This window comes from Hemiscyllium ocellatum, chromosome 11, assembly GCF_020745735.1.
Source record: "Hemiscyllium ocellatum isolate sHemOce1 chromosome 11, sHemOce1.pat.X.cur, whole genome shotgun sequence".
Classification (NCBI taxonomy): domain Eukaryota; kingdom Metazoa; phylum Chordata; class Chondrichthyes; order Orectolobiformes; family Hemiscylliidae; genus Hemiscyllium; species Hemiscyllium ocellatum.
In genome coordinates this window covers 62,004,344-62,029,388 of record NC_083411.1, presented here as the reverse complement: position 1 = coordinate 62,029,388, position 25,045 = coordinate 62,004,344, and the positions used below count along the sequence as shown (strand labels likewise).

The 25,045-nt window shown below is 42.4% G+C and overlaps 1 protein-coding gene across 1 annotated transcript in view; it reads left to right on the top strand.

Annotated features, from left to right (window-relative positions):
- Positions 1-296: 296 nt before the first annotated feature.
- Positions 297-25,045, top strand: part of LOC132820032 (sodium- and chloride-dependent neutral and basic amino acid transporter B(0+)-like) — a 51,866-nt gene continuing 27,117 nt past the window's right edge. Inside the window, exons 1-9 of the mRNA XM_060831953.1 lie at positions 297-362; positions 620-773; positions 1,470-1,601; positions 7,173-7,340; positions 12,483-12,621; positions 13,564-13,696; positions 18,179-18,319; positions 20,202-20,430; positions 22,211-22,336. Of these exons, the coding sequence (XP_060687936.1) occupies positions 297-362; positions 620-773; positions 1,470-1,601; positions 7,173-7,340; positions 12,483-12,621; positions 13,564-13,696; positions 18,179-18,319; positions 20,202-20,430; positions 22,211-22,336 (1,288 nt within the window). The remainder of the gene's footprint in view (positions 363-619; positions 774-1,469; positions 1,602-7,172; positions 7,341-12,482; positions 12,622-13,563; positions 13,697-18,178; positions 18,320-20,201; positions 20,431-22,210; positions 22,337-25,045) is intronic.

The window sequence follows — 25,045 nt, the reverse complement described above, 5'->3', positions numbered from 1 at the left end:
AGCTATTCCTTTTAAAACCAGCGCTTTGCCCAAACCCTGAGGACAGGGAATGAATGCCCTTTGATTGTAACTGTTCTGAAAACAAATCATTTAACTCAATAGAAATGTTTAGTGTGGAAATTGAATGATTAGCTAAGTAGAGTTACACCTGTTATGAAACACAGTAAGAGGCTGACTTCTGACTCAACAAGAATAATCCATTCATGAGAAGTTGAAGGACTTTTGGCCAAAAGGAGTGTCCTCATTTTACTTCCAATTCTTGTGCAAGTGGAAGAATAGTTCATTGATGTCTGAAAATGGACCGAAGGCATTTATTTCGGTTCTTACTGAATGACAATCGGCCAAACCCTCCACAGGATACGGTGAGTATTTCAACAAAACAAAACAGTAAAAATCCATGTAAGACAATTTGAGATACTGTTGATTTGTAGATTTTGGTCATTGTGAATTGTAGACTCTCTGTGGACATCTGGCTGTTTCTAACCTGACAGACATTGCTGCTAAATAGAGAACTGCACCATTTTCCGATAGTTGTGGGAGTGGTGACTATACATTTCACTTGAGATCTAGTCTGAGAAAGATTAATGTCTGAGCTTGCCATTTCAATTCTTTCTCCCAGGATACCGCCAATGAACATGGTGCTGTGGGTGATGAGAATGTGGAACGGGGTAACTGGTCTTCGAAGACTGATTACCTGCTCTCAATGATTGGTTATGCAGTGGGTTTTGGGAATGTTTGGAGATTTCCTTACCTGGCTTACAAAAATGGAGGAGGTATGGTAGAGAAATTAAAAATATCGGAGAGTAAGAAAGGCAGAACTAAATGGATCGATTTGTTGACTTATCCTGAAAATTGTAGTTCAGTAAATAACAAATGTTTATTGCACTAAAAATGATATAGTAAATAATGCAGAGTTAAACAATTTCAATGTGAACTGGTAAATTCAATCCCACAGCTAACAAGTTTGACTACTATTTTCTTATGAAGAGAGAGATATGTCAAGGTAATAGTTTAAAATTAGCAATGTGATGCATCAAATATATGCTATTTATAAACCAAAGTAAATGGTTCATTTATTAATTTGCAATGTATTTTCAACTGATATTGTTTAGAATGCGAGCCATCCACCTCAGATATATTTACTGCACAATGTGTGAAATCCTCAGAAGAGCAGGCTCCTCAGTCAGGCCCTGTGTTCAGGTTTGTACATTATCATCAAAACTGCTCAAATCAGGACTCTTCACAACCCACACCATTGGATTGATGGAAACCAAGCGCAAATGTATAAGAAATGTCACAACATGGCTGTGTAAAGTGACCTGAAAAGATATCTGATTGTGTTAGAGAGTGAAATTCACAAAACGGGAATTTGGACATTCGTAGAAATTTCAGGGTAAATTTTAATCCACCCACATAGTGTAAGCATGGAGTTTCACTTGAAAATTGAAATCCTTTCCGCTATTTTCCAGGTGCATTCCTTATTCCCTATTCTGTCATGCTGACCCTTGTTGGGATACCATTGTTTTTCTTGGAGTGTTCCTTTGGTCAGTTTGCCAGCCTTGGGCCTGTTGCAGTGTGGAGGGCTGTGCCTATGTTACAAGGTGAATGTTTATTTTATCGATACAGTCGCAGCAAATTCGGAAAAGTAATAGTGTTGATTTAATAAATAATAATAAACCTCCCTTATCTGACAAAGGTTAAAGCAAAGCTTGTGAAGTAATGTTGCACTCTGATCTGCCATACACGTTATTAGATGTGGTACATGCTGTCTATTGGTTTTTGGCTCAGAGTTTGTCAGGTTTTTTTTAAAAAATGATGAATTGAAACCCAGGATTCGGGACCTAACACAGCAGAGTGACATCACTGGTAAGGCATAAGTTCATTGGTTGATAATAGCTACTAACATGACTATTATTGGCTACTTTCAGGTTGAAGGTAAATAAGGGAAATATTTAAGGTTACAAATTAAAAGATCAGTTGGAATTTTTTGAAAAAAAACAAATTAAGAACTTTTTAAATAAAATCGAGATGTAGGGCTAGACAATATCTTGTAACTGCATGAAATTGGAGTTGATGGACCCTACTGAGGAGCTGAAAATGTGTTGCTGGAAAAGCGCAGCAGGTCAGGCTGCATCCAAGGAGCAGGAGAATCGACGTTTCGGGCATGAGCCCTTCTTCAGGAATGAGAAGAGTGTGCCAAGCAGGCTAAGATAAAAGGTAGGGAGGAGGGACTTGGGGGAGGGGTGTTGGAAGTGCGATAGATGGAAGGAGGTTAAGGTGAGGGTGATAGGTTGGAGTGGGGTTTGTGGCGGAGAGGTCAGGAAGAAGATTGCAGGTTAGGAAGGTGGTGCTGAGTTCGAGGGTTGGGACTGAGACAAGGTGGGGGAGGGGAAATGAGGAAACTGGAGAAATCTGAGTTCATCCCTTATGGTTGGAGGGTCCCTAGGCAGAAGATGAGGCACTCTTCCTCCAGCCATCGTGTTGCTATGGTCTGGTGATGGAGGAGTCCAAGGACCTGCATGTCCTTGGCGGAGTGGGAGGGGGAGTTGAAGTGTTGAGCCACGGGGTGGTTGGATTGGTTGGTCCGGGTGTCCCAGAGGTGTTCTCTGAAATGTTCCGCAAGTAGGCGGCCTGTCTCCCCAATATAGAGGAGGCCACATCGGGTGCAGCGGATGCAGCAAATGATGTGTGTGGAGGTGCAGGTGAATTTGTGGCAGATATGGAAGGATCCCTTGGGGCCTTGAAGGGAAGTAAGGGGGGAGGTGTAGGTGCAAGTTTTGCATTTCTTGCAGTTGCAGGGGAAAGTACTGGGAGTGGAGGTTGGGTTGGTGGGGGGTGTGGACCTGACGAGGGAGTCACGGAGGGAGTGGTCTTTTCGGAACGCTGATAGGGGAGGGGAGGGAAATATATCCCTGGTGGTGGGGTCCGTTTGGAGGTGGCGGAAATGATGACGGATGATATGAGGTTCAATGTGACCACATCTGTGACAAGTGTTGGTTTCTCTTGTGTATGACCTGTCCTTCTTTGCATGTGGCTGCATCAAGCTGTGTGTAGCTCCTCAGTACACAAACACTAAATCTGACTATGTACTGAGGTTCTACTTGTCCCTGGTGTTGAGAAGGATGGGACTGGTCTTGTTGCTGCAGACTGCTCCAAGGAATTTTACTATTCCATATCGCTTTTCCTTTGTGAAGAATTTCAAAACACTTTTCATCACAGGTCTATTAGGAAGAGGTCAGTATGTAGCATCCTCAAGACCCTGTTGGAAAAGGACAGGTGAGTCAGCAGACTGTCAAAGTCATTTCGCAGAATGCCTCATCGCCAGAATTTTCCAACAAGCACCATGACATCACTTGGCTCATGGTGAGAAGGGCAGTACCTGTGAGATTCTTCACGTACGCCTGGATTGTCTGCGCCACTGCATGTTGCCTACAAATCGGTTTAAGGAGGGGGAGTTTGTGACTGTCTCACATCTCCTGCTGGAATATGCCTTTGCAAAGAGAGACTGGAGAGAGATGCCACAACTGTGTCACTCGCCCATCTCCACTGACTTGCAGCTGTCTGCACTGGACCCGCTGTTATAGGAGTCACCATTCTTCAGGCACCATCTCATCACTGCTGGGCCCATTTCAATGCTGCCTCCAATACTGGGTAGACTGTTGGGCCCCACAACCAAGAGTTCCCACTCCGGGCCTCCCGTGATTCCAGCCAGGAGTCTCCTGCTCCGCTGATGCCTTGGTGACACCAGGTGTCCCCGCTCTGGGCCTACTGCGAGCCGGAGTGCCTCATTCCACTGACAGGCCAGTCTGCTGGTGTGCCAAGATTCCCACTCCAGCCACCGTCCTCCAATATGCCAGCACTGGCACCTTAAAGAGTCCATCACCTCCGTCTCCGATTGCTGGAGGAGCAGGGGAATGTCCTTGCTACCATCACTGCCACCTCCAATTACCGGAAGGCTGTCACCACTCCGTGTAAAGCCTGCTCTTGTTGCCTCTGACCAACCCACCAAAGAAACGAGAAATGAAAAGAAAAAAAATCAAGAGAGAGCAGAAATTAAAAGATTTTTAAAACGTAGCTGGAAGTGGATGAGCTCTAGATAAGAGTCTGCATGCAGCCCTGCTACACTGTCGCCATCTTGGAAAATTGAGGGTTTGCAGAGCAAAAATGACCCTGACGAGAGTTATGTCCAGGCCTCCCAGCAGCAGTCAGGATATGGGTCAGAAAATAAATCAGGAGGTAGAAAAGGCATGTAAAAAATGATGCACAATTGCAGTAATCATGGGAGTCTTCAATATACAACTGGACGAGGAAAATCAGGTTGGTAGGGGATCCAATAAAAAAGGGATTTGCAGAATGTCTACGAGGTGATTTGTTGGAGCAACTTGTGATAGAGCCCTCCAGGGGACAGGCAATTCTGGATTTGGTGCTGTGTAATGAGGTAAACTCGATTAAGGAGCTTAAGGTGAATGATCCATCGGGGGCAGTGGCCATAATATGATAAAATTCACCCTTCAGTTTGAAATGGAAGAGCAGGAATCTGGTGTAAGATCTTTACAATTGAGTCAATGCAACCAGAAAGCCATGAGGGAGGGGCTGAGCTGAGTTGATTGGAAGGGGACCATAACAGGGAGGACGGTAGAGCAGCAATAGCAGGAGTTTCTGGAGGTAGTTTGAGGGGCAAAACAGAAATTCATCCCAAGGAAGAAGAAACATAGTAAAGGGAGGATGAGGCAACCACGGCAGACAAGGGAAGTCAGGAATAGCATCAAATCAAAAGGAAAAGCATCCAATGTGGTGAAAATTAGTGGGAAGTCTGGAAATTTGGAGGCAGTTAAAAACTAGCAGAGGATACTTACAAAAGCAATAAGGGGGAAGAAGATGAAATCTGACGATAAGCAGATTGTAATATAAAAGAAGATTGCAAGAGTTGCTTTAGATGCATAAAAGGTCAGAAAGAGGTGAGAGTGGACATTGGACCATTAGAAAATGAGGCTGGGGAAGTAGTAATGGGGAACAAAGAAATGGTGAAGAAAGTGAATAGGGACTTTGCATCAGTCTTCACTGGTGGGAGGCACCATTAGTGTGCCAGGATGTCAAGAGTCAGGAGGCAGAGGTGAGTGTAGGGGCCATTCCTGTGGGGAAGGTGCTGGGGAAGCTGCAAGGTCTGTAGGTGAGTAATTCAGCTGGGTCAGATGGACTACACCCCAGGATCCTGAAGGTGATAGCTGAGGAGATTGTACAGGCATTGTTGGTGAACATTCAGGAATCACTGGAGTCAAGGAAGTTGCCAGACAACTGGAAAATGGTTAATGTAACATCCCTGTTTCGGAAGGTATGGAGGCAGAAGGGAGGAAACTATAAGCCGGTTAGTCTGACCTTGATCATTTATAAGATTTTACAGTCCATTATTAAGGATGAGATTGTGGAGGGTTTGGAAGTGCATGGTAAAGTAGGGCTGAGTTAGCACAGCTTCATCGAGGGTAGGTCATGTCTGACAAGTTTGTTAGAATTCTTTAAGGTGGTAATGAGCAGGTCAGATGAAGGAGAACCAATGGATGTGATCTATTTGAATTTCCAGAAGGCCTAAAATCAGGAGCCATGTATGAAGCTGCTAAATGGGATAAGAGCCGGTGGTGTTAGGGGCAAGGTCCTGACATGGTTAGATTAGTGTGGAAATAGGCCCTTTGGCCCAAAGAGTCTACACTGACCCTCCAAACAGTAACCCATCCAGACATGGATAGAGGATTGGCTGACTGGCAGAGGGCAGAGATTAGGGATAAATTCACCAGTTCCACAAGGACTGTTGGGACCACAACATTATACATTAACAATCTGGACAAAGGGACTGGGGGCATCGTTGCTACGTTTGCAGTTGTCGCAAAGATTGGTAGAGGGACAGGAAGGGCTGAGGAAGTGGGAAGGCTGCAGAAGTACTTACAGTAGTGAGGAGAGTGGGCAAAGAAATGGCAGATGGAATACAGGATGGGAAATTGTGAGAGTTATGCAATTTGGTAAGAAGAATAGAAACAAAGACTATTTTCAAATTGGGGAAAGGCTTTGGAAAACCGAAACATAAAGGGTAGGAGTTTAGGATTCCCTTAAAGTTAACATGCAGGTTCAGTTGGCAGGTAGGAAGGCAAATACAGCGTTAACATTCATTTCAAGAGGGTTAGGATATAAGAGCAGAGATGTGCTACTGAGGTTCTATAAGGCTCTGGTCAGACGGCATTTGAAATATATGAAAATGTTTGGACCCCATGTCTCAGAGAGGATGTTCTGGCCTTGGAGGGGTCCAGAGGAGGTTTACAAGAATGATCCCAGGGATGAAGGGATTGTCAAATGAGGAACAGTTAAGGACTCAAAGGAGCCTAGGAGGATTTACAGAATAATGACATTTACAGAATAATGAAATTTACAGAATAATGAATGGTCTGATTGGGTAAACCTGGAGAAGATGTTTCCACTAGTAGGAGAGACTGGGACATGAGGGAACAACCTCAAGCTGAAGGGACAACTCATCAGAACTGAGATAAAGAGGAATGTCCACAGCCAGAGGGTGGTGACTCTGTGGAACTCATTGATGCAGCAGGTTGTGGAGGCCAAGTCATTGAGTATACTCAAGACAGAGATAGATAGGTTCTTGGTGGTAAGGGGTTCAAGAGTTATGAGGAGAACTCAAGAGAATGAGGTTCAAAAAATATATCAGCCATGACTGAATGGCAGAGCAGACTCAGTGGGATGAATGGCCTAATTCTGCTCCTATATCTTATGACCTTATGGCCTAAGACTGGGCATGTGTGATTATCACCACTCACAATGATAATGGTGTCCTAAAGAATTAGTGAGAGGGCATATAAAGGTGAAGACAAGGAGCATCATTCTTGTAATCTAGACAAAGAACTATAACATAATTAACATTTCCTGTTTAATACAAAAAGCCTTTGAAATCTTTACTGTTGGACACTGAATGTTGAAGCAGCCAACATAATCGATTAAACAAAACCGATATTTCCCCAAAGGTGTGGTCAGCCAGGGCAGTCTCCCTGTTCTGTCCTGTGCTCACTGAAAGAAAATCCAATTTGGTTGAATGACCAGCCAAATGCATGTCAAATACATTATTTTAAATCAATAATTCACAAACCAGACTCCCCTGTTCTTTCTTCTGTTTTCAGGTGTGGGGATTGCTATGATGCTTCTGATTACAATGTCCAACATTTCGTACAACTGCATCGTTGGCTACAGTCTATACTACCTGTTTGCTTCCTTCCAATCACCCCTACCATGGGCAGACTGCTTCAGTTGGTGGGGAGCAGATGAAACATGCAGCAGGACCCCCAAAGGTACAGTGTTAGCTTCTACTGGGGAAAGTGTACACACTGACTGTTCATTGTTCATTCTGTCAGTCTGAGTGAGGGAGAGAGATGAACAATAGTTTCAGTGACCATCCTCATTGTGGCCATACAGCAGAAAGACTCGGATAGAAAGCAGCAGCAGGAATCATGGCACTGAGTCACTGGAATAGCAGGACAGTCAGTCAGAAATAAATAGTGAAACATCAGAATTTAACAGTCTTTCACATGTCTCACGTTTACTTTCACCTTGTCAATAAGTCTGTGTTGTGTTCTTTCTGACTGCGTTCATTGTTTGTATCTCTCTCCATCCCTGTATTGTGTCTCACACTGACTCCCTTCTCTGTCTGTTACTGTGTTTTTTGCAGCTATCATTTTCTTAACTTATTCTCTTTCTCTGAGTTTTTCCAAATATCGATCATCTCACATATATTTCTTACACAGTCTGACTCTAAGACACACAGAGTTTTTGTTGCAATTATTTAAATGTCTCATCTCTTTAATTTCATCTCATCTTCCACAATAACACTATTTAACTCAGGATGTCTCATGTCACTATCAAAGGTTCATGTTGTGTGAATTGACAAAACTTAATGTGAAATCTTGATGTGAGTCAAGTTGAAATTTCTGAAACAGAGGACAAAATACTTCAGCTTTGAAAGAAAATCTACTTTTCAATAAACTGGGATTGTGGGTGTTCCCCTGACCATACTGTACAGACTGGGGCTGTGGGGGATCCTGGACATCAACTACAGTCTGCACAATATGGTGATAAATCACCCACAGTCCCAGTCTGTACAATACAGTCAGGGATCACCCACAGTCCCAGTCTGGACAATACTGTCAGGGATCATCCACAGTGCCAGTCTGTACAATACAGTCAGGGATCACCCACAGTCCCAGTCTGTACAATACAGTCAGGGATCACCCACAGTCCCAGTCTGTACAATACAGTCAGGGATCACCCACAGTCCTAGTCTATACAATACAGTCAGGGATACACCTACAGTCCCAGTCTGTACAATACTGTCAGGGATACACCTACAGTCCCAGCTTGGACAATACAGTCAGAGATCATCCACAATCCCAGTCTGCACAATACAGTCAGGGATACACCCACAGTCCTAGTCTGTACAATACGGTCAGGGATCACCTACAGTCCCAGTCTGTACAATACAGTCAGGGATCACTCACAGTCCCAGTCTGTACAATACAGTCAGGAATCACCCACAGTCCCAGAGTGTACAATACTGTCAGGGATCATCCACAGTGCCAGTCTGTACAATACAGTCAGGGATCACTCACAGTCCCAGAGTGTACAATACTGTCAGGGATCATCCACAGTGCCAGTCTGTACAATACAGTCAGGGATCACTCACAGTCCCAGTCTGTACAATACAATCAGGAATCACCCACAGTCCCAGAGTGTACAATACTGTCAGGGATCATCCACACTGCCAGTCTGTACAATACAGTCCGGGATCATCCACAGTGCCAGTCTGTACAATACAGTCAGGGATCACCCACAGTCCCAGCCTATATAATACATTCAGGGATCACCCACAGTCCCAGCCTGTATAATACAGTCAGGGATACACCCACAGTCCTAGTCTGTACAATACAGTCAGGGATCACCCACAGTCCCAGTCTGTACAATATACTCAGGGATCACCCATAGTCCCAGTCTGTACAATACAGTCAGGAATCACCCACAATACCAGCCTGGACAATACAGTCAGGGATCACCCACAGTCCCAGTCTGTACAATACAATCAGGGATCACTCACAGTCCCAGAGTGTACAATACTGTCAGGGATCATCCACAGTGGCAGAGTGTACAATACAGTCAGGGATCACCCACAGTCCCAGTCTGTACAATACAGTCAGGGATACACCCACAGTCCCAGTCTGTACAATATTGTCAGGGATCACCGACAGTCCCAGAGTGTACAATGCAGTCAGGGATCATCCACAGTCCCAGAGTGTACAATGCAGTCAGGGATCATCCACAGTCCTGTATTTTTGCATTGAAGAGCTTCATATCTTTATTCCAAAAAAAAACTCTCGAAATTTTAGGACATTTCCATTATCCAATATTCCAGAAGAATAGAACTCAGTTTTTCTCTGCCTCAGACGAAGTGATGGAAGCTGGTACAATTAAAACATTTAAAAGTTAGCTGGATGTGTATATGAATGTGAAGGGTTGAGATGGATACGGGCCAAATGTTGGCAAATCGGACTAGATTAATTTCGGATATGTTTTTTAGCATGGACAAGTTGGACTGAAAGGTCTGTTCCTGTGCTGTACATCTCTCTGACTCGATGACTCTTGATGTTATTTGTTCCATTTAGTATTTCAAAATCCGTGACAAAGTCATCTTTTTAGTTTTTAATTTATAAAGAATAGAATCATTGTCTGTCTAATACCATACAGTTAGGGACATCTATCAACACCCAGAAGACATGGATTTTCCATTATACACCCACAGAATTCAGTGATGGAAGTCCTTATCTCCATAGGCTAGGACTCATTCAAGTCGCGATCAATTTCCACATCTTCTACTTCAGAATTTGGAATGTTACATCTTGCCAAAAATAATTCAGATATGAAGAAGTTATTTTTGAGCTAAAATTACAATGTAATTTTTGAAAACAGTTGTTTCATCTTATCCTTGAGATTTATGTTATTTGAAATTTCATTTTTACATTGCTAGTTTCTGAAAGTGAATTGATAAGAGTACATTCAACAATGTGGTTCATCTGGGCTCAGAGTAATTATGGATGTCCGTAAGATCATAAGACCATAAGATATAGGAGCAGAATTAAGCCAATTGTCCCATCAGGTATGCTCCACTATTCGATCATCACTGATATGTTTCTCAAACTCATTCTTCTGCCTTCTCCCTGTAATGCTTGATCACCTTACCAATTAAGAACTATTTTATCTCTGCCTTAAATTCACCCAATGACTTGGCCTCCACAGCCCTCTGTAGCAATGAGTTCCATAGATTCATCACTCTCTGGCTGAAGAAATTTCTCCTCACCTCAGTTCAAAAGGGTTATCCCTCCACTCTGAGACTGTGCCCTAGGATCCTGGCCTCTCCTATGCATGGAAACAACTTCTCCACATCTACTCTATCCAGGCCTGTCAGTATTCTTAAAATTTCACTGAGATACACCCTCAAGGAAAGACACAGAGTCCTCAACTGCTCATCATGTGATAAGCCCTTCATCCCCAGGATCATTCTTGTAAACCTCCTCTGAATCTCTTCCAATGCCAGCACATCCTTCCTTAGATACAGGGCACAAAACAGCTCACAATATTCCAAATGAGGCCAGACCAAAGCTTTACACAGACTCGACAGTACATCCCTGTTCTTGAGTTCTAGCTCTCTTGAAGTGAGTTGCATTTGCCTTCATAACTGCCAATGAAACTTGCATGTTAACCTTAAGGGAATCCTGAACCAAGACTCTCAAGACCATGTGTACTTCAGATTTCTGAAGCCTTTCCCCATTTAGAAAATAGTCTATGCTTCTATTCTTCCGACCAAAGTGCACTTCCTCACACTTTTCCACATTGTATTCCATCTGCCACTTCTTTGCCCACTCTCTTAATCTCTGTAAGCCTTCTATAACCTCCTCACTTCCTCACCACTACCTGTCCCTTCACTTAGCTTGTCTCATCTGCAAACTTAGCAACAATGCCCTTAGCTCCTTCATCCAGATTGTTAATGTATAATGTGAAGGTCCCAACACTGATACCTGCAGAACTCCACTAGTCACCGGCTGCAATACCCAAAAAAGCCCCTTTATCACCACTCTCTATCTTCTGCCAGGCAGCCAATCCTCTATCCATGCCAGTACTATGCCCCAAATGCCATGTGCTCTTATCTTATTTAACAGCATCCTGCTTCAGTCACCAATCAGCTCAAAGGCTTTTAAAATTAAATGCATCATAAACAAAATATAAATGCATTCTTTTTGTGTGTAACCACAGCTAGAGAAGGAGATCTTCTTTATGAAAATCCTCCACCTCACTAAGAAAGCTTCAGTACAATCAATAATTAACAATCTGCTCTGAAAACCCTGCACATGGTTTCACAGCTGTGACACCCTGCCCCCAACTTCCTCTGGAAATGTGATATCACCCCCAGTTCTCTGCCGATATGAAACTTGTCCCCACCCTCCCATTCACTGTTACCATTGGACTCCATCCCCCTCCACCAATGTTGTTGCTACTGGAACCGACCAACAAGACTGCTCCCTTCCCCCCAAAAATTCTCCTATCATCCTCAAGTTACCCTCAACACTGGACTATTTAGCAAACTCCATTGGTATCCTGCACCATGGCATCGTACCCACTTGGCACCCTACACCTCCTCAGCTGGCACCTTATCCACCTGGCAACCTGTCACCCTGCTCCTATCCACATGGAATTTTACATAGCTCTCGATTTGCATATCTGCACCCTACCTACATGCACCCTATTTAGCTGGCACCCTTTTCCTATCAGTTTAGCACCTTCCCTCCCTGCACCCTAACACACATTTATGTTATGAACTTCCTGTTTGACAGCAGCTGTCAGGAACATTAAAATGTGAGAAGACAGCAGTTGTGAAAAGGGGTTTTGCTTTCCCCTGGCAGGCTCTGTGCTGTGAAAGCACTGTCAGATTGAAAATGTGGCTCCCCATTTCTGAGAGAGCCCTGAGTTGAATCTACCGCTCAGAACTGTGGAGCTCCATTCATTCATTTTGTAAAACAAGGAGTGGTGTAGCAAGGTATGTGAGACTCTCCTTCCCTGGATAATCCAGCCCATTATAATCCTTAAAGTCTTCTCCAATAACTACTAGTGAATACTTTTGAAGTAACTTTTTATATACAGTACCATTTTAATTTGGTTTTCTAATTACTTTTATGCAGACTTTTATCCAACAAGAGATTAAGCAGATTGAGCACCAGAGCAGGACTGTGCTGAGAGTGAGTGCACGGACTGTACCTCTGTGTTCTGATCTATGCATAACCTTACCCATGTAATCAAAAGGATGAACTAATTCAGTCAGAGTGAAACAGTGACCCTGGTTATATTGAAATGGAATGCAAAATTGATGTATAATACTGAAACATATTTTCCAGAGACTCTCTGCAATCTCACTCTGACTGATGGATATTTTGAAATCGTTAATATAACACAGCTGCAGGAAAACAATGGATCTTGTCCAAATGGATCAGAAATCTCCAATCCTCACCAGGGCCCGAGTGAGCAATACTGGGAGTAAGTACCTTTCTGCAGATAGCTGCACCACTAACCTACACAGTTGGGCCAGTAACTCCTCTTGGGTTGGTTAGTTTGTTTATATGTGTTTAATGAGAGAGAAGTCGTTTCATTTTGATTGAGGTATTATTTACATTGCACACTTGTTACAAAATGGCATCATGGAAAGGAAACTTTTACTATTTAATAATCCTCTGGTTTCTAAGCATTGTAACTTTGACAATATTTATAAAGCAAAACACTTTTCTTTGTTTTCTTGCTCTTCAAGGATAATATTCATGACCAGAATTCTTAAACATGAAATGGTTAGAATCATGTGTGACTGATGTTCATTTCTCTGCTTTTAATTGTAATAAGTTATTATTTTAACACACAGTCCTGGGACTGGATTTAGATTAACTGTCTGGAGGTAGATACCATGTGTAGGAAGATGAAGGAGCTGAATTCATTGGAAGACATAGTGACTAAACCAGATAGGTTTCACAGTGCATTGTGAAGCAGTCAGTGAAACATTGTCAGAAACAGCTCTGCAGGGAATCTCCGAGTAAAAAGTGAGGTCTGCAGATGCTGGAGATCACAGCAGAAAATGTGTTGCTGGTTAAAGCACAGCAGGTCAGGCAGCATCCTGTTCCATGGATGCTGCCTGACCTGCTGTGCTTTAACCAGCAACACATTTTCAGCTGCAGGGAATCTCATCAACTTGTTTGAACAAAGCTTTACATTGAAAAATATCAATACACACGAGGAAAAAAATGTCATACAGAATTTCAAACTTCAAATTTATTTCTGAGTGCAAGAATCAAAGCTTCTATAAATCAAAAATTAATTTAGATATTACACAACTCTGTTTGTTAAATACATTGATGCACTATGTCTAAAAACATCTGTGTGTAATGAAGAGTGTCCTAACTTACTACATGTTTTTGTTCTTATTTTCTGTAGTAAAGCAGTTTTACGCCGTTCCAGTTCAATGGATGAGCCTGGGGAGGTAATCTGGTATTTAGCCCTCTGTCTGCTTCTTGCCTGGCTATTTGTTGGGGCAGCATTATCAAAAGGAATCAAATCTTCAGGAAAGGTAAATGATTGGTGATAAATAGAGTTAAAACTCGTGACAAAGTAACTGTAAAGCTAGAAACGATAAATAATTTGTGAAGTGTCTGGTTTATCTCCCAGGTGATGTTAACAGTGTCTCTATGGGAAATGGGAGATTCATAATTCATCAACACTTCAGGCCTGAGGGAGATCTGAAGAACGTTCTCCTGAGGGAAAGAACAGCAACTTCCCCAAACCCCTGCAATGTGTCCCTCATTCTAAGGGTTCACTCACTGATACTGGAATTCTGGATGAATTTCCAATTGCTGTGGAAGGCTGAGGAAGGATTGGGGGTTGGGGGGGGGATTGGGGGTGGGGGGGGGAGTGGTGTCGGTGATGGGGAAGGATTGAACATGATAGGATCAGGATTTTATTAGAGTGAAATGAGATTTGTCTGGACATGAGGATGGGACTGAGACCTGAGGAACAATCATTAGGTAAAAACAATAAAATGCTGGTAATGCTCAACAGCTTGTGAAGCACCTGACAAGACAAACCGAGCTAATCTTTCACTTCCATGGACTTTCATCTGACCGAGAGAAATAAATAGCAGTTTAAGAGGTTTCTTAAGACAATGGACATGGGGAATATGGTTCGGTGAATAAAAGGAAGATTCTGTGATAGGTTGGTGGACAACAGAGGTTTAGTAACAAAGCTCTGACCTTCATCCCCGTTGTATTGTTGGATAGGTTCCAAACCAAAGAGCAAATGTAATTTTAAGGCTGTTAGAAGAATCACAACATGTAACATTCCAGTGTAATGTGCCTTTAGTAGTTATTAATGTTGAAGGAATATGTTGTAACAGCTGTGGGTGGAATCTGTTAGTGACATGAGCAGCCTTTGCTAAGGTGAGATTTAATGCAGAATCAGGTGAGAAATCTCATAAGGTCCAATTTGACGTCAGGAACAACTTGCTGTGTCTTTTATGTACCTACCCAGTGAGGAGGTGAGCTTCTTGGGTAAGAATTACCTTTGAGTAAAAAGTGAGGTTTGCAGATGCTGGAGATCAGAGCTGAAAATGTGTTGCTGGTTAAAGCACAGCAGGTCAGGCAGCATCCAAGGAACAGGAAATTCGACGTTTCAGGCCAGAGCCCTTCATCAGGAATGAGGAGAGTGTGCCAGGCAGGCTAAGATAAAAGGTAGGGAGGAGGGACTTGGGGCGATGGAGATGTGATAGGTGGAAGGAGATCAAGGTGAGGGTGATAGGCCGGAGTGGGGTGGGGGCGGAGAGGTCAGGAAGAAGATTGCAGGTTAGGAGGGCGGTGCTGAGTTCGAGGGAATCGACTGAGACAAGGTGGGGGGAGGGGAAATGAGGAAACTGGAGAAATCTTATCTTCACGATCCTTATCTTCACGATGGACATCCAGTCCCTGTACACCTCCATCGCCCATCACGAAGGACTCAAAGGCCTCCGCTTCTTCCTTTCCCGCCGCACCAACCAGTAACCTTCCACTGACACCCTCCTTCGACTGACTGAACTGGTCCTCACCCTGAATAACTTCTCTTTCCAATCCTCCCACTTCCTCCAAACTAAAGGAGTTGCCATGGGCACCCGCATGGGCCCCAGCTATGCCTGTTCCTTCGTAGGATATGTGGAACAGTCCATCTTCCGCAACTACACTGGCACCACCCACCACCTTTTCCTCCGCTACATCGATGACTGTATCGGCGCTGCCTCATGCTCCCACGAGGAGGTTGAACAGTTCATCAACTTTACCAACACTTTCCATCCCGACCTCAAATTCACCTGGACTGTCTCAGACTCCTCCCTCTCCTTCCTAGACCTTTCCATTTCTATCTCGGGCAACCGACTCAACACAGACATCTACTAAAAACTGACTGATTCCCACAGCTACCTGGACTACACCTTCTCCCACCCTGCCCCCTGTAAAAACGCTATCCCATATTCCCAATTCCTTCATCTCCGCCGCATCTGCTCCCAGGAGGACCAGTTCCAATACCATACAGCCCAGATGGCCTCCTTCTTCAAGGACCGTAGATTCCCCCCGGACGTGATCGACGATGCCCTCCACCGCACCTCCTCCACTTCCCGCTCCTCTGCCCTTGAGCCCCGCCCCTCCAACCGCCACCAAGACAGAACCCCGCTGGTTCTCAACTACCACCCCACCAACCTCCGTATACAGCGTATCATCCGCCGTCATTTCCGCCACCTCCAAACGGACCCCACCACCAGGGATATATTTCCCTCCCCATCCCTATCAGCGTTCCGCAAAGACCACTCCCATTGTGACTCCCTCGTCAGGTCCACACCTCCCACCAACCCAACCTCCACTCCCAGCACCTTCCCCTGCAACCGCAGGAAGTGCAAAACTTGCGCCCACACCTCCTCCCTTACTTCTCTCCAAGGCCCCAAGGGATCCTTCCATATCCGCCACAAATTCACCTGCACCTCCACACACATCATCTATTGCATCCACTGCACCCGATGTGGCCTGGTCTATATTGGAGAGATGGGCCGCCTACTTGCGGAACACTTCAGGGAACACCTCTGGGACGCCCGGACCAACCAACCCAACCACCCCGTGGCTCAACACTTTAACTCTCCCTCCCACTCCACCGAGGACATGCAGGTCCTTGGACTCCTCCATCGCCAGAACATAACAACACGACGGTTGGAGGAAGAGCGCCTCATCTTCCGCCTGGGAACCCTCCAACCACAAGGAATAAACTCAGAGTTCTCCAGTTTCTTCATTTCCCCTCCCCCCACCTTGTCTCAGTCGATTCCCTCGAACTCAGCACTGCCCTCCTAAGCTGCAATCTTCTTCCTGACCTCTCCGCCCCCACCCCACTCCGGCCTATCACCCTCACCTTGACCTCCTTCCACCTATCACATCTCCATCGCTCCTCCCACAAGTCCCTCCTCCCTACCTTTCATCTTAGCCTGCCTGGCACACTCTCCTCATTCCTGATGAAGGGCTCTGGCCCGAAACGTCGAATTTCCTGTTCCTTGGATGCTGCCTGACCTGCTGTGCTTTAACCAGCAACACATTTTCACCTAAGAATTACCTTTAACTGATTCTTTTCATCGTGTAATTTCTGTTATTATGTCTGAAGACCTGTGTCCCCTTAAGAAGGGTTCCCGATCGGTCAAAGGAATCGACAAATGCGGTCTATTCAAAAAACAAGGGTCATTAGTTGATTCAGTTAAGGTACCTTGATGCAATTCTATCCAGCAACACAGAGATTGAAGCTTCTGTGTTCTGGGGAAAAGTTGCGCAATTACATTTGAAAATTACATATTATTTACATGTTTTTAAAGAAATAGTACAGTCTTAATTACAAGAAAGACCAATCACATATGATTTACAGCGAATTAATCTAATGATATTTTCTGGGAAAGGATTCTTAACTACAAAAAAATGTCCAATCAATTGTAATATGGTGATATGATTGAAGACAGGCTAATCCAATGGTATTTCCTTTAAGAAGGATATCTAATTTACGTAAATTGTCATGCCATGTATTAGTTCAACGTTTGTTCAAATGGTCAATTAATGTATCAGTGTTTATCTTATGAAAACTCTATTGTCCTCATCTTTCAACTGCAAGTTAATTCTGCAAATCAGCAGTATGTTCAGCAGTATGATTCACAGGCCATTTTATAGTATTCTTTTAAATCGAGAAACCATTTTGTTGTAATAAAAATCTTCATATTTTGTTGCCTAAATTCAAATTTTAGATCCTCATGTCTATAGGTTTAGCAGTGTTTAAATAAGCACATTTAACAAGGTATCACAAAACAAAGTCTCAACATGCAAACCCTGTGAACTAGATGAAAACGCAATCCTTGTGTACATCCTCCATGTTACTATTCCTCTTCAGTTTGTCATCTGTTCCCTTCGATGCATTGATGAGAATCCATTTAATTTGCCATTTGGTTGGATAATATTGTCTTTATTCCAAGGTGAATGATGTATAAAAGTAGGCAAAACTTGCTACAAAGGTACAGCAGCTACTGTTTTGGTCTCCTTAGTTAGGGGGTATATTTGTATTGGAGAAAGTTCAGTGAACATCTTTGTATTAATTCTTTTGAAAATATAAGTTTGAGCCTGTACTCACAGGAATTTAGGAGACCGAGAAATGATCTTCAAAGATTTCGAATGGTCTTAGAAAGCTTGACCTTCTCAGAGAATCTCGAACAGGGAGCACAGTTACAAAATAAGGTTCTCCAAATGAGGTAGAGATGAAGTGGAATTTTTAATCTTTCAAATACTCTTCCTCCGAAAGCAGTAGAGGTCAGTCCATTGAATATATTCAAGGCAGAGTTTGACAAATTGTTGATGTACAAGAGAGTCAAAGGTTCTGGAGAGGGCAAGTGTCAGGGTGATCAGGCAGAATCTTATTGCATGGTGGGGCCACATGGCCTTGTACTGCTTCAAGATTTTATTTACTTTTTTTGTACCAGTAATACAGGAAAATCTAACAAGGTGCTCTCCATGCTCAGGTGGTTTATTTCACTGCGACATTCCCTTACGTGGTTCTGACCATACTCCTGATCCGAGGGGTTACCCTGGAGGGAGCTTCTAAAGGAATTGAATTCTACATCGGAAGCCAGTCAGACTTCTCCAGACTGGCTGATGCTGAGGTAAATACAGCAATATGAATGATTGAGTCTCATTAGTATTTTTAGTTGAATCGATTCGTGCCTCAGCACATGTACTTTGTTAGCTTGTCATCATTGATTTAAACTGAAAATGTGTTGCTGAAAAAGCGCAGCAGGTCAGGCAGCATCCAAGGAGCAGGAGAATTGACGTTCCTGAAGAAGGGCTCATGCCCGAATCGTCGATTCTCCTGCTCGTTGGATGCTGCCTGACCTGCTGCACTTTTCCAGCAACACATTTTCAGCTCTGATCTGCAGCATCTGCAGTCCTCACTTTCATCATTGATTTAAAATCAATGTATTGCTTTTGAGTCCTTAATTCAATTCTTGGAAATTTTTAACAAAGCTTGTGATGAATTCAAAGAGTCAGTTTAAGGTCTATATCATCCTGCCATTAACAGGAAAGAAGGTCAGGGCATCAGCTATGATGGACGAGAGGATCGAAATTGATGAGGAATTATGATAGGGATTGGGATGCAATAGAATTCTTCCTTCATGCCTCCTCCTTTCTGAAATCTTGGAAATGATTTAGGAGTTTCAGGTGAAATGCCTCATTGACCTACAAAGCAAATACTGACCCACATTTTGCTGTATCAGGGCAATAGAAAGAGCCACTCTTGATGAGCCTTGTCCTTATCCATTCTATGTCAATGATATTTGGTTCTGCAAGTACCTGGAAGTGGGAGATGGAAATGAAAGAACATTGTCTATATCTGAAATCTACATTGGAGTGAACATTGGAAAGCAACTGATTATATCTTGAACCAGTCAGATTATCGTACTTGGAATATAACAATGCAAGGACTGAGACAGAAAAGGAAGTGTAAGTTTGAGTGGGTGACTTCCAAGCTGTGATTCCATTCTTCCAGTAGGTAGTTTAAGTGCCAGAAATTGTGACGGGCAGTAAGTAAATGCTTGGCACGTCATTAAAAGGCTATTTCAATGTCATGTTTCTTGAAACAAATCTCCGAGGTGATTCAGTCAACAGCATAAGGACAGAAACATCATGGAGCCCAGTGAATGCAAATAGGCAGACTAGGCAATACCACATTTGTGAAGCTGACAGTGTCCTCATGCATACTGGATAATGATGGCTGGAATTTTGTATTCAGTCCAAAGATACAGCAGTCTTTGTGAATAGACAATGGTGAACACTATTTATTGCTTAATTTTTCTGACAGGAATTGGATTTTGATTTCCATTTAAATCATTTAACCATTGTTTACATAATCCTAGAAATTACAGTGTAATTTTACTGGTTCCTGTTGATATTAAGCTACTGTGATATTATTACAATATGAAAGTGATCATTATTTATGGTAAAAGGTGTTCTTTGTTGTTACTTTCACGAAAAGAATGGAATTAACTATGGTCAGTACAATACTGCAAGTGAGTCAGTCACTGAAAACCATGGCTGGTGAAAGTGTATACAGTCACGTCTTCGATAGTGCAGTAGTCACGTTCCGTGTGACCCTGCGCTATGCAAGAATCACGCAATACAAGGAGCACTTACAGTGTTGCCAATGTAATCATGTTCTAGCCAACATACTTTTTGAAATTTTGCACTTTAGAAAAGCGTCCCCAATCGTCAATCACGGTACAGGTAATTTGTGTTAATGAAACGTTCATTATACCAGAAAGACCTGTGTCAGATATCCCAGAGGAAATTTAACTGTAAATAATCGACTGTAGTGATGACTGTTCTGTTTAAGAAGAGTTACTGTTGACCAGAGGGAGCTACTTTGCTCAGTTCACCATGGATTAACCACACGAGTTCTCATTATCTTCACAATTAATGTCGTTAATCTGTTGTACATGTTTGTGTTTCATTTCCCTCCAGACATCTATTCTATTTTGTATTTACCAGGTCTGGAAAGATGCTGCGACTCAAATTTTCTTTTCTATCTCAGTGGGTTGGGGCACTTTAGTAGCATTGTCGTCTTACAACAAGTTCCACAATAACTGCTACAGAGATACCATCATTGTCTGTGTTGTTAATTGTGCTATGAGTGTGTTTGCTGGATTTGTCATCTTCTCCATCCTGGGACACATGGCTCACATACAAGATAAGCCCGTTTCAGAGGTTGCCCAGTCAGGTAAACTAGAGCTGTTAAAATTGTCAAGGGTCAGACAGCTTTAATGTTCTCTCTGAAGTGATTCAACCCAACATTCCAGTGATTCCAGTGTCCAGACACAATAATCAATCCTCAGATCCAAACTGATAGCCAGGCTCTGAAGACACATTGCCATGATGTTTGGTTTATACTGGACAGGGATTGGAGCTGAATAATGCAATGGTATGCCCAGGGTTGAACCCTAGCTCTTAAAAGTGAGCTTTTGAAATAATCACAGAATAGTAAATTTCAAAAGCACTCAGTTAACATTATAATCCGCTGTAAGATTTGCTATTTACCTTAGAATTACATTTCATATGAGCCACATTTTATATTTAAGAAGAAAATTTTGAATGAATTCCATAATATTGTGCTTTTAGGTGAATCAGAGACAGTTTTTATTTATTGACGATTAGTTACTGATCATATTATGTGCTCAAATATTCAATTTGACAGTGGTACATTTTAAAAAATGTTTAATATGAAGAGCAAGAAACATGGAAATGTTCTGTGCTAAGCCACTTGTATCGGTTGATGATGCTGTGATAAGTAATTAATGACCAAGTAAAGTTACAATAAAACACAGTTCACACATTCTGATTACTCCAATAGTCTGAGCACTGAGTGGTTTGACAGCCTGAATGGAGGCAGGAACATAGGAACAGGGGTAGGCCACTCAGTCTGAGTAGTTTGCCTCACTACTCCATGTAATAATGAAGGATCAAACATTTCGATGTTTTTTACTCATTCCATTCCCTGACCTTGTACACCACTGAGAATCAGAAATATAATAATCTCAATCTTAAATCTACTCAAATCTTGACCTCCACAGCCCTCTGTGCTGGACAATTCCAATGTTTCACAACACTCTGAATAAACTAATTTCTTGTCAGCTTGGCCCTCAGTGGCATCCCCCTTAGTTTTAAATTATGGCCGCTGGTTTTAGATTCTGCAGACAGAGGAAATATCTTACCTGCAGCTACTCTGTTGTTCTCTTTAACTACGTTGTAAGTTTCAATGCAATTGCCTCTCATTCTACGAAACTCTAGAGAGTAAGGCCCAGTTTTCCCAATCTTTCTTCATCGGACAGTTCTACCATTCCAGGAGCAAGTCTGCTGAACATTTGTTGCACTCCCTCTATGCAATGACATCTTTCCTGAGAAAAAATGACCAAACTGTGCACAGTTTCCAGGTGTGGCCTAACCAAGCTGCTATACAACTGAAACAAGACTTCACTATCCCTGTACTCAAATCCTCTTGCAATAAAGGATGACATTCCATGAGGCTTCCTAATAGCTTGCTGCACACACATGGTAACCCTCAGTGACTTAGCACCAAGGAGACTGAGGTCTCTTTGTACAACTACACTTTACAATCCCCAACCATTTAAGAAACACTCTAAATTATCCGTTCAATTATTTCTCCCCATTCCCTACTCTCCAACATTATTCCCTGTTTTAAAATGCCAGTTTCACCAATATATTAGAGAGATTCTTTTTTGCTTAGATTGCAAATGTCACTCTGAACTCAGTGTTCACTGCTTCTAAATATTATAATTTCTGAATTGAAAGTGATTAGTATTACAAATATATAATAACTAATGTTTTTTATTGTAAACACATATCCGCACAACTTTGGTGACATGAATAGTTTTGCAAATGTTGGCTAATATTGGCAACTGTAATAAATTAAATGAAATGAATGTCAACAACAAGTTAATAGCAACATTCATTGTGTCATTTCAATTCTATTCACTGTTCAGGTTTCGGTTTGGTCTTCATTGCCTACCCAGAGGCCCTTGCACAGTTACCGTGGGCACCATTATGGTCTGTTTCATTTTTCTTCATGCTGCTCACTCTGGGAGTTGACACACAGTTTGCAGGTTTAGGTAAAAATGGCATTGCATCACTTAAAAAAATCATTTCTTTTGAAGAAATTATGACAGTGTTGGGCAAAAAAGTGCTGTTGGTGATGTTAGTGGACAAACGCACAACATTTCTTTGTAGCAATTGTTCCCTTATTGTCTGAAAGAAGAATGCAGCTATTTGTCTTAAATGATTAGCACCTGCATCAAAATAAAAATTGGGGAAAAGTTGCATCGGCATCCAAATGATTTCACAATACAATTTGCACTAACAGCGATGGTGAGGGAAGGCATCATAGAAGATCAAAATGTGAGTTGGAGTAAATGAGAGAGATGAGGTTCAGTGTTATTAGTAAGTAAGAACGGAGAGTGTATGAGCAAATATTAAAAGAGAAAGACAAACCAGTAGAACTTATTAGCGAAAGCATGCAGCATTCAGAGTTAAGTTGATAAGCTGACAACACAAATAGAGACCAGTCACACCACCTGGTGAATACTATTGAAATGTGGTTGCAGGAAGATCAGTACTGGGAGTGAAATGTCCTAGGGTAATGAGTATTCCAAAGGGATAGGCAAGTAGGAATAGGAGGTGGAGTTGTTTTATTGGTTAAGGGAGTTATCAAGGTGCATTAAGAAAAGATATACGAACTAAGATGTTGAATCAATATGGGTGGAAATAAAAGGCAAGGGAAGAAACCCCTATGTAGGAATAATTTACAGATTCTCAAACAGTACTTCCAAAGTAGGGCTTAGTATAAATGAGGCAGTAATGAGGGCTTATGAGCCAGCCACAACAGAAATTATGGGTGATTTGTACATAGATATTGATTGGATTCATCAACTTGGCAAGGGTAGTATTGAAGGAAGATTCATAGAGTGTCTGAGGGATTCTTTCTTATGGCAACGTGTCATGGAACCAACTGGCTGCTTCACATTTGGTATTGTGTAATGAGGAAGGATTGGTAAATGATCATGTAGTTAAGGATCATCTTGGAAGGTGTGATCACAACCTTCTATAGTTTCAAATTCAGATGGCAAGAGTGAAGACAGAGTCATATACAGGAGTTTTAATGTTGGCCAAAAGTCATTATACAGGCCTGAGAAAGCAGTTGGCCCTGGGGGACTGAGGAAAAATATTAAAGGAGCAGGACATTTGAATAATGGTGGCAAATGCTCAATGAGTTACTAAATATCTGTCAATTAAAGTATATTCCTGAGAGGAAAAGGAATTATAGAAAGGTAAAAGATAATCCATGGCTTACCAAGGAGGTCGAGGATAACATAAAGACAAAAACTAGGGCATATCATACTGCAAATGTTTGAGACACTCTGGAGAATCAGGAGATCAATAAAAGGAAACTAGCAGAAACCATAAGCTCTGACACCAAAAGCTTCTATAAGTATATAAAAAGGAAGAGAGTAGTGAAAGTAAATGGTGGCCCTTTAGAGGGTGGAAATGGTGAGGTAATTATGGGAAACTCAGAAATGGCAGAGGCACTAAACCAGTATTTTGTGTCTTTTTGCAGTGGAAGATTATAATTTCTTCCCAAAATCTGCAGTTACTATAGAGGAACTTGGTGAAATTACTAGGGAAAAGGTATTAAGTAAACTGATGGGATTAAAGGCAGATTAGTCCCCAGGACCTGATGGCCTGCACCCTAAGGCAGCAGAGTTAGTGGATATATTAGTTACTACATTCCAAAGTTTCCTCGATTCTGGAAAGGTGCCAGTGATTTGGAAACACTTTAATGTGAAGCCTGTATTTGAAAAAAGAGATAGGCAAATCATGGAAAATTGTAGATCAATTAGTTTGACCTCGGTCGTGAGGAAGTTGCTGGAGTCAATAATAAGGGAGAGAACTGACCACTTGGAACAACAAAGCTCAATTCCCCAGTGGCAGCATGGTTTCATACAGGACAAGTTGAACTTGACAAAATTGTTGGAATTTCTGAGGATGTAACTATCAAGTTGGATAATGGGGACACAGTGGATGTGTTATATCTAGACCTCCAGAAGACATTGATAAGGTGCTGCATTAAGACTGATACAAAAGGTTAGACCGGAGGGTGTTTGGGGTAGAGTATTGGTTCGGATAGAGGATTAGTTGACTGACAGAAAGCAGAGGGGCGGGATAAATGGGTCCTTCTGGTGAACTGTAACTATTGGGGTAGCACAGGGTTCAATCCTCTGACATCAACTGTTGACAATCTATATCAATGAGCTGCCAGGAGGGACAGAATGTAACAAAACAAAATTCACAGCTAGAGAATGAACTAGAATCTGGCAGATGGAATTTAACGTGGATAGGTGCGAGGTTACATATTTTGGCAAGAATAATGAAAGAGCAAATTATTAATTAAATCAGAAGCAGATTCAAAGTGCCTCAGTGTAGAGGGATCTGGGTGTCCTTGTGTATGAATCACAGAAAGTGGGTATGTAGGGGCTGCATATAATAAGAAAGGCAAGTGGAATCTTGGCATTTATTGCAAAAGAACTGGTTTATAAAAGTAATGTTGTCACAATTGTATGAGATGATGTTGAGACCATACTTGGAGTATTGTATCCAGTTCTGGTTTCTTTACTTGAGGAAGGATGTGGTGGCATTAAAAGCAGTTCCGAGGAGGTTCTCCAGGTTGATTCAAGGGATGAAAGGGCTGTCATATGAGGAACAATTGAATACGTTGGACTTGTACTCGCTGGAGATCAGAAGAATGAGGGATGATCTGATTGACA